Source organism: Eutrema salsugineum, unplaced genomic scaffold (assembly GCF_000478725.1).
Source record: "Eutrema salsugineum unplaced genomic scaffold, Eutsalg1_0 scaffold_4, whole genome shotgun sequence".
NCBI classification, from domain to species: Eukaryota; Viridiplantae; Streptophyta; class Magnoliopsida; order Brassicales; family Brassicaceae; genus Eutrema; species Eutrema salsugineum.
Genome location: NW_006256686.1, coordinates 10,791,691 through 10,801,701, shown reverse-complemented (window position 1 = coordinate 10,801,701; position 10,011 = coordinate 10,791,691). Strand labels below are relative to the sequence as shown.

General features: G+C 44.8%; 1 protein-coding gene across 1 annotated transcript; it reads right to left on the bottom strand.

Annotated features, from left to right (window-relative positions):
• Positions 1–7,373: 7,373 nt before the first annotated feature.
• Positions 7,374–9,774, bottom strand: LOC112084513 (uncharacterized protein At3g60930, chloroplastic-like). The gene is made up of 5 exons (XM_024153664.1): positions 9,367–9,774; positions 8,845–9,316; positions 8,688–8,755; positions 7,834–8,613; positions 7,374–7,763 (listed from the first exon to the last, which is right to left on the bottom strand). The coding sequence occupies exons 1-5, from the start codon at positions 9,772–9,774 to the stop codon at positions 7,374–7,376; spliced, it is 2,118 nt and encodes a 705-aa protein (XP_024009432.1).
• Positions 9,775–10,011: the final 237 nt, after the last annotated feature.

Below are 10,011 nucleotides of genomic sequence, written 5' to 3'. Positions count from 1 at the left end.
ACATTAGAGGGATCTCTCCTGACATTTGCACCCACAGGATCCACCTAGAGGACCAATCTATGTCCTCTATTGAGCATCAACGACGACTTAACCCCAACCTTAAGGAAGTGGTTAAGAAGGAGATACTAAAACTTCTTGAGGCAGGGATAATTTACCCAATCTCTGACTCAAGATGGGTGTCTGCTGTTCATGTTGTGCCCAAGAAAGGTGGGATCACAGTGGTTAAAAACGAGAATGATGAGCTTATAGCTACTAGGACTGTCACAGGACACAGAATGTGTATAGACTATAGAAAGCTCAATGCAGCCTCTAGGAAGGACCATTTTCCTTTACCTTTCATTGATCAGATGTTAGAGAGGCTTGCAAACCACCCCTTCTTTTGTTTTCTCGATGGGTACTCGGGGTTCTTCCAAATTCCCATAGATCCCCAAGATCAAGAGAAAACAACATTCACATGCCCTCATGGCACATTTGCATACAGGCGAATGCCTTTTGGTCTCTGTAATGCCCCTGCCACTTTTCAAAGATGTATGATGCACATTTTCTCTGACATTATTGAAGAGAAGGTGGAGGTGTTCATGGATGACTTTAGTGTCTATGGCTCCTCCTTCTCGGATTGTCTCTCTAATTTGTCACAGATCTTGGAGAGATGTGAGCAGCATAACTTGGTGTTGAACTGGGAGAAATGCCACTTCATGGTGCAGGAAGGAATAGTTCTTGGGCACAAGATATCTGAGAAGGGCATAGAGGTTGACAGAGCAAAAGTAGAAGTAATGGTGAACCTGCAAACTCCCACTTCAGTCAAAGGGATAAGGAGTTTCCTTGGGCATGCAGGGTTTTATAGAAGATTCATCAAAGACTTCTCAATAATTGCCAGGCCCTTAACAAGGCTGTTGTGTAAAGAAGTGGATTTCATCTTTGATGCTGAATGTGAAAAGGCCTTCAAGTTGATCAAGGATGCATTAGTCAGTGCACCAATAGTTCAGGCACCAGACTGGTCCCTTCCTTTTGAGGTCATGACAGATGCATCTGATTTTGCTGTTGGAGCAGTACTTGGGCAAAAGAAAGACAAGAAGCTACATGTCATCTACTATGCCAGTAGAACACTTGACTCTGCACAAGAGAAGTATGCTACTACTGAGAAGGAAATGCTGGCAATAGTCTTTGCCTTTGATAAATTCAGAAGCTACCTGGTGGGATCAAAAGTCATTGTATATACTGATCATGCAGCCCTCAGGTATCTGATGACCAAGAAAGATGCCAAGCCAAGACTGTTAAGATGGGTTCTTCTACTTCAGGAGTTTGATATGGAAGTACAAGATAAAAAGGGTATAGAGAATGGGGCTTCAGACCATCCCTCCAGGCTGACAATTGATTCTGAAGTGCCTCTCAATGATAGTCTTCCTGAGGAATCACTGATGGTGCTCCATTCTTATTTGGAGTTTGAAGAAGTGGAGAGCATTCAAGAGAGGAGGATGCCCTGGTTTGCTGATATTGTGAACTTTCTTGCTTGTGGGGTGGAACCACCTGAACTTGATTCTTACCACAGGAAGAAGTTTTTCAGAGATGTTCAAAGATACCATTGGGATGAGCCCTACCTCTATGTCCTGAACAAATATCAGCTGTATAGAAGGTGTCTTGCTGAGGAAGAGATGCAACCTGTGTTGCAAGAGTGCCATGGTTCAGCTTTTGGGGGTCACATGGGAGCATTAAAGACTATGGCCAAGGTTCTTCAGAGTGGGTTTTGGTGGCCCACAATGTTAAAAGATGCTCAGCTGGTGGTTTCAGCATGTGATGCCTGTCAGAGGCATGGGAACATATCAAAGAGGAGTGAGATGCCTCAAAACCCAATTCTAGAAGTTGAGATCTTTGATTGCTGGGGGATTGACTTTTTGGGGCCCTTTATTTCATCCTATGGGAATCAGTATATACTTTTTGTTGTGGACTATGTGTCCAAATGGGTTGAGGCCATTGCTTCCCCTACCAATGATTCCAAGGTTGTAGTGAAGTTGTTCAAGAGCATTATCTTCCCAAGATTTGGAGTTCCAAGGGTTGTTATCTCTGATGGAGGATCTCATTTTGTGAACAAGACTTTGGAGGGTTTGCTGAGAAAACTTGGAGTGAAACACAAGGTAGCTACTCCATATCATCCTCAAACCAGTGGCCAGGTTGAGGTATCTAATAGACAAATCAAGGCCATTCTTGAGAGGACTGTTAGCTCAAGCAGAAAAGATTGGAGCAAAAGGCTAGATAATGCATTGTGGGCTTATAGGACTGCCTTTAAAACTCCAATTGGGATATCACCTTTCAATCTGCTATTTGGGAAGAGCTGCCACCTTCCTGTTGAGTTGGAGTACAAGGCCATGAGGGCTGTGAAGTTGCTGAACTTTGATATCAAGACAGCTCAAGAGAAAAGGGTCATGCAACTCCATGAACTTGAGGAGATTAGGCTTGAGGCTTTTGAGAGCTCAAAGATCTATAAGGAGAAGACCAAGACTTTGCATGATCAAAAGATTCTGAAAAGGGAGTTCAAGAATGGTGATCTGGTGTTGCTGTTCAACTCTAGGCTTAAGTTGTTTCCTGGAAAACTTAAGTCCAGATGGTCTGGTCCCTTTAAGGTTCTTGAAGTCAGGCCATATGGAGCTGTTGTCTTGGAAGGAAAGAATGGTCAAGAGTTTGTGGTAAATGGACAAAGGATCAAGCATTATCTGGTCTCACAAAAGAAGGAGGAAGCTACATCAGTTCCCCTTCTTGATCCACCACCAGCCTGTTAAACAGGTTTCCAAAGTCAAACTTAGAGACTTTAAACAAAGTGCTCTTGGGAGACACCCCAAGCTTATCTTTGTACATAGTTCTTTTGATTTCTTCTCTTTTCTTTTATGTTTTAGAACTTTTTGATGGGTTTTGTGAGTTGGTCTCAGGTTCTAGGTGATTTTTGGAGGACATAGCTCAGTGATGAATGGAATGGAGCATGTGAGAGGACTGAGAGAAGTGTTTAGGGCCTGAAAACTTGGAGAACGCCTCAGTGCTACCTAGGTGTGCGGTTTGGATCAAGAAGAGCCCAGGCCGCAGCAGGACTCGTAATTTACACCGGCCTGGGTGTGCTGCCTGGTAAAAGAGGTCCAGGCCGAAGAAAGAAGAAGAAAAGGCCAAGAGTTCTAAGTCCCAAACTCTGCTACCTGGTGCTGCGGCCTGAAACCCAAGGAAGCTAAGTCGCAGCCCAATTCGCAATTTACTCCGAGTTGGGCGTGCTAGCTGGGAAAAGAGAAACCAGGTCGCAGCATAAGAAGATTGGCCGATGTGTTTAAGTGCTAAACTCTGCGACCAAGTCATGCTACCTGGGAACCAAAAGAGTTAGGCCGCACATATGTTCGCAAATCACTCCAAGTTAGGTGTGCTGGCTGGGAAGCAAGAGGACTAGGCCGCAGCATTGGAAGAGAGTTCCATGAACTGCACAGCCCTGGTCACATATGGAACCACTTGGGTGGATCTTGACGACGGGTCTGATGAGGCAAGCCATCATTCTTGGGAGACACCATCCGGCCACACTTCAAACCCCTCTTACTCATTGGGGTCTGACTTCCACAGCTCTTAGGTAACACTCAAAACCTTGTAAATATCATGTAGATTTTCTTTTTCTTTTGCATTTTACTTGTTTACTTTGTTTTAACTCCTTTCTCATGCTTTTATAACACAAGGGACTGTGTTATTTAAGTGTGGGGGAGGAGTTTCATCTTTTACTAATCATGTTTTCTCTTTTCTTATTTTACACTTTGAGTCTTGAGTCACATTCTAGTTGCATATTCATGTAGTCTCATCTAAGTGCATATAAAAACCAAAAAAAATGAAAAATCTGAAAAATTTTCACAAAAAATGATCATGTAGTTGCATTCTCATTTTTAGGATTGAGTCTAGATTGCATGTTCATGTAGGTTGCATCTAGCAGGGAGTAATGATGGGTTTTCTAGAGAGTACATCACTTTGAGAACTTGAACTGAATATGCTTGTGAATCTTTTTCTATGCTTGCAAAGTCTGAAATAATCTGAATCTGAGAAGCAAGTTTGAATTGAACTCAACTCTAATTAAGTGGGAACCTTGAACTTGACTTGAAAATATCTTGTGATGCATTGTTTGAATAAGCTTGTGGATACCAATATACATATTTGAGCTAGAATCCTGTTTTTACCATCCTCTTCCTTAGCTCAAATAGCTGAATCTGCATAATAGATCAGTTTTCCTCACCTTGAACCCATCCTTCTTTCAAGCCAATTGTTTGTGTGTGATTGAGAGGCCGCCTTGGACCAAACTTAGCAGAAAGTGTTAGGTTTAGGGCGACAAGGGCAAGTCTCATTGAGTGCTAAGTTCCATCATCAAGGAGCTGAGAGATTTGGCAAGAACTAAGTGTGGGGGAATACATGTTGGTGAGTGGAAAAAGGAGAGATGAGTGGAAATAAAAGGAGAATGGTGAGAACTAGGGGATTGAAAAAGAAAAGAAATCAGTCTTGGAGTTTTGAGTCAAAGAAAGTGAGCTCTAGTGTTTTGAAAAGAAAGAGTCTAGCCTCTAAGTGAAAAGAAAAGAAGCCAAAGAGCTCATATGTTTAAAGCTGAAAGAAAACAAAGAGGTTACAAAAGAAAGTGAAAAAAAGCTATGGAAAGTTTGAACTCCAAGACTTGTGTATGAAAAAGAAAAGAGAGTCCCCTAGTGAGAGAAGAATGAGTGTGAAAAGTAAGCAAGTGAAGAAACTTTGAGTAGAGTGTGGGGTGGGATGAGTCTTTGCCCTTGTATGCATAGGTTGCCTTTTACCTTTAGCATTCTGCCAAAGTTTGGTCATTCATAGAGAGATCCTTTTGCTGCATTGAACCCACTCAGGCATTGATGAGATCATTTTAGTCTCATAACCTCACCCTAGCCAAACTATGTTTGTTTAAACAATGCATCATTTGATCCACTTGGTAAAAAGCTTAATGAATGTGAAAGAGTTGAGAGAGAGAAGAACTTGTGGAGATTCCATTTATGTTGCATAATTCATTCCAAATCATGTTTTATTCCATGCATTTTAGGTCCTTAGGGTTTGTTTTAGAACTTAGGAGATGCATTAGGTCCCAATGAGTCTTTGCATGTTTTGAGTGTTTATCAGGTGTATTTGGAGCTGAAAAGATGAATCCAGGAGGTGGAATGGTGATCAAGGCTTGAAAAAATGGTGAACTTATGTTTTTGGAGGTTATCGGCCATTCTCGCGTACCAGGAAGGTTTTTGCCGGCCATTTTCATGTACCGCGGGTAGACCTTATCGGCCAAAACGCGTACCGCGAGTGGATTGTATCGGCCAAAATCTCAAGGTGCAGACACGTTTTCGAAATCGCCTGTCCGGGGAACCTTCCGGTCCGATTCAGTTGGCGGGTGCTTCATCAAAGTTGGAGAAGATTGGATTACGGTTCCATAGCAAGTCGAATCATGGAATTCGGACGCGTGAGCAGAGAGTTAAGCTCGTCAGAAGAAACCTCTGTCTCGCTGCTGTTTTGAACCAAACAGATAAGCTCTGAAGAATGCGAAGGACGGTGCACTTCCAGGCCGATTCAGTTTCTGGGGCCTTCATGAGAATCAGAGACATTTGAATCCTCTTTCCATAACATCCGATATCCTTCAATTAGGAGCTATGAGCAGGAAGATACGGTCTCTAGAATAGACACATGTATAGACGTCTCTCTCTGATCGTGTAAATTCATTGCAAAGATGAGCCCTCCAGGAAGCCTTCCACTTCCCAAGCACCGAAACTTCCTTTACCAAAATTGGAGAGAAATGAGTCCTCTGTCTTCTGAAACCGGAATCACTCAATTCGGACAAGTATCGTAGAAGCTACACTCTCCGGAATGCGAAGTGGTCCAAACTGCTCTGAATGCTGCGAGATGGTCTTGCGACTTGGTTAACCCGCAGGCCTGAAAATGAATGTTTGAAAGCTGATGCTGCGAGTTGAGAAGTGTGGGTAAGCTATCACTGGATGAGGTCTGAGGCTCCCGAGCAAGAGAAATGATAAGTCCACAATCGTGCGACTTAGGCTTGCGAGTTAGCCGCGCCTGGAACTAAGCCGGACGATCACTCGCAAATCACTCCGACTTGAGCCTGCGACCTATGTGCAATGGAAACCAACCCGCACATATGCACACTCCCCAGAAACCGCCTTGGTCCTGCGAGTTGAAGAAGAAGAAGATCAAGCCGCAGCAACACTCGCAAAACACTCCTACTTGGGCGTGCGGCTAAGACAAGGCGATCTAAGTCTCACAAGACAGGTTCTTCATCTACTGCAACTTATTCATGCTACCTGGGAGATACTGGACCAACCCGCAGGATTCCCACTTTATCCATTAAAGCCGGGTCAGGACACGGTTTGTTCCGGGCTGACCCGGTTTGTTTTTAGAGAGATATAAATACTTTTTAAGGTTTTTTGTGAGAGGACTAAGCTTTATTCCCTTTGTCTCTTGCCTCTTTTGTGAAAAGACTCCACTAAGAAGAGAAATATCTATTATTGAGTGTTTAATCAAGAGAGTTTAAGAGATCTTTGTGTTTAAAGCTGCTTTCTTCTAAATCTATCATCTATCTCTTCATCTATACACTTCTAATTATGATTAACAACACATCTTGCAAAGGATCTAGTGTGTTGATCATGATTAGTGAGTAATCTCCATATTAAGGTCTTAGATATGTAGATTAGGGTGCTTAAGTGGTAGATTAGTGAGCTTAGGGGTTAGATCATGCATATTCCATTCTCTACAACTTGTTCTCTATGCTAGATCCATACAAATCATATGTGGTCTAGATTCTGGGCATTTCATGCACCAAAAGTGTTTGATGAAATGCCTGAACCAAGGTTGTTAGAGGTTTAAGTGTTATTCATCATGGGAATGATTGTTTATATGCTTAAATGACAGATTAAACTGATTCTTAATGCTTGTTAACTCATGTTTCACTGATGATGATTGGGTTAGAAACTGTTTTAGCATAGGAGTTAATACCTTCATGAGAGGATTAACTTAATTAAAGATGTTTATGTTGAATGGTTTGCTTGATCATATGATTCATTAGCTCATTAGTTTATCACTGAAGGCACCCTAATCCACTATCATGTTTAAGACCTTTCTCATCATCATTCATACATTCTCACCATTTGTCATTGTTTAGTTCTTGTTTGATCATTTCATTAGTCTTTAATCCTGTTTAAGTTTGTAGTTGTCTTTAGATAATCAAAACCACTCTTGTTTGCTTGAATTAAGAACTTGATCACATAGTTTAGTGTCTAACACCACATCTGGATTGATAAACCCCTTGTACTACAAGACAGGGGATTGATAACCTCTATAAAGAGCCTTGAAAACTCTTAGTTATCATCCAGCTTGGCCAGACCTTCCTCCACTTCGGTGAGACGTTCCTGAAACTTAGTCGTCAACTCGCGCCTCACCTCCTTCGTGGCCCGCTTCACCTTAGCGTCGAATAAAGCATCTTTAGCTTCGATGCGCCTCTTCAATAAAGCCACCTCGGCACTCTTGGCTCTCCTGGATTCTTCAAGGCGAGTCACCATGGAGGACACCTTGTCAACGTTGGCTCGGAGAGTTATTTTCTCTTCTTCAAGCCTCTTAATTCTGGCCCTCGCCTCGTTTAACGTTCCCTTAGCCGTCGCAGCTTCCTTCTGAGCCTCCTCCAAGCGGCGCTTGTCCTTAACCAAGTCCGATTCATAACCGGCCATCATCTCGTTGATAGCCGCGACAAACTGCAAAAGTGGTGATTCCTTAGATTCAAAGATTACATGATATCAAGGAAGAAGCAAATTAGAAAAGTACCTTGGTACCGCGCTGCGCCATGGCAGCGTAGGACTTCGACCGCCTCAACTGCTCGGAGGGCGGAAGACGAGTGTTGGCGTTGTTGACGCGGGCGAACATTACCGCGGAGGCAGCCGGGTCGTCAACTACCAGCTTATGAGATGCGGGCTCGCCGGGCGCCGATTTACATTTCTTTTTTGATGGCTCGTCCTTTTGGACGGCCGCGCCCTTGCCCTTTTCCGCAGCCGATCTTTTCCTGCTGGAATCATGCTTCAGCAGGTCCGAAGCCGGAGGCCTTGATTGTTTCGGAAGAGCCAGAATCGCCGAGGAAGGCGGCGTTTTGTCCCGAGCCGCGGAATTTTCTCCAGACGCGTCGGGAACAATCTCGCCCGGCTCCACCTCGGGCGCCGCCTCCTGCGCTGTCGCCTCGGGAGCAACCTCATCAGCAGCTCGGGCGACTTCGTCCCCCTCATACCTCGGCGGATCATCACGAGGTACTGCCTCGGTCTCCGCAAGAGCTACTCGTTTGGCTCTCCTGGCAATCTCCTCGGCTTCGCGTTGCTTCTTATCCCTGAGCGTAATGATCACCATCTTCTCTCGCGTGTCTCCTGATAAATTTGATGAAGAAGAACTGATGGATACCCCGGCGAAGATAGCTCGGGCTCTCTCTACTCTCTCGAAAGAAAGATGCTTTCTCCAGTTAACCTTCCGAGCCGCAAGAGTATCTCGAACAGAGAAGATAGATAGCTCGGGCTCTCTATCTTCTCTCGCGTGTCTCCTGATGAATTTGATGGAGAAGAACTGATGGATACCCCGGCGAAGATAGCTCGGGCTCTCTCTACTCTCTCGAAAGAAAAATGCTTTCTCCAGTTAACCTTCCGAGCCGCAAGAGTATCTCGAACAGAGAAAAGGTCGTCGGGAACAGGGGGAAGAAAACTCCGAACTGCAAAACAACATCAGAACGACTAAGTTAGAAGATGGAAATCGCACCACAACAAGCTCCGAGCCAAAACAAGGCTTCGGATCGACTACCAAGTGGTCCCCAAACGGTCTTCGTCTTATTTACAAAATCCTCGCCCACTGACGCCTCGTTCACCAAAACGCAGAAGAAACGTTCAGTCCAAAACTGATCTTTGCTCGAGAAACCGCCTATGATCTGACGGTTGGACTTGTTGGAAATATAAAATCTGCTTCCTCCCGGGGCTCTCCGGATTTCCAACAGATTGTGCAGATGACCGAGCTCGATGTCGACACCGCATTCGAAGCTCCGAACCAGGATGCCAATCATATGTCGCAAACCCCTCGGCATAATCTGCCCGATCGAAATCTCATGTTCCCACAAGTATTCGAGGATAACTCCAGGGATTGGGAACCATAGGAAGCAGAGCTCAAAAAACGCCTCGTATAAGGTGAAATGGTTTTCGGGAGGCTTGTCGGCTCGGTCATTCTTTTCCGGAACGACAAATTCAACCGCTTCGGATATCCTAAAACGATGGCGTAACGCCTGGGGGACGAGAGTGTAGAACCGGGAGGATCGGGTTTTTGCCTTTTCACCCGTTTAGGTTTCCCCTGCCTAGAAGAAGAGGCGCCTCGGGATGCCATAAGCTGCTCCAATTCGGGCCTCGCCTCAACCGGATCGAAAGGAAACGCTTCTTCCTCGGCCTTAACCGCGGCGTAATCAACCTCTTCTTGTTTAACAGGACCTCGGTGACAGCTCGTCGAAGCAGAAGCCTCATTATTAACAGAGCAAGTGCCTGAAGGGCTCGGAAAATTCAACACGTCGCCAGCCTCGGCGGAAGTTTTTGAAGGGCTCGGCGAAGCAGATGCCTCGGCGTAATTTTCGGAAGAGCTCGGCGAGACAGACGCCTCGGAGGATCCGGTTACACCCCTCGCCTCGGCGTCTGCACGGCTCGGCTCGTAATTAAAGAGCGAATCTAGCGAATCATCAGAACGGTTCGACATATTTTACAGCTCGTACCAAATTTACGGCGCTTTACATCAAGGTTCGCCGGAAAAACGGCGGAGACCTCGGAACCCTAGCCGGAAAAAAAATAAACTAGAGAGAAAAAGAAGAGAGAAGGGAGAGCTACCTTTTAGTAAAAATGAGAGATCTGAAGATTATGAGAAGAGACAAAGGAGCTCATCCATTTATAGGACGACCGCAGCGCGTGGAGTCCGCGTAGACCTCGGGATGATACA

What these genes read in the sequence shown, in the direction of transcription:
- LOC112084513 (XM_024153664.1), bottom strand. Translation starts at nt 9,774, where the DNA reads ATGTCGAACCGTTCTGATGATTCGCTAGATTCGCTCTTTAATTACGAG. An exon ending in GACCGTTTGGGGACCACTTG is followed by an intron (nt 8,756 to 8,844) that starts GTAGTCGATCCG and finishes GTTGTTTTGCAG; the next exon opens with TTCGGAGTTTTCTTCCCCCT. An exon ending in TGGCGCAGCGCGGTACCAAG is followed by an intron (nt 7,764 to 7,833) that starts GTACTTTTCTAA and finishes CCACTTTTGCAG; the next exon opens with TTTGTCGCGGCTATCAACGA.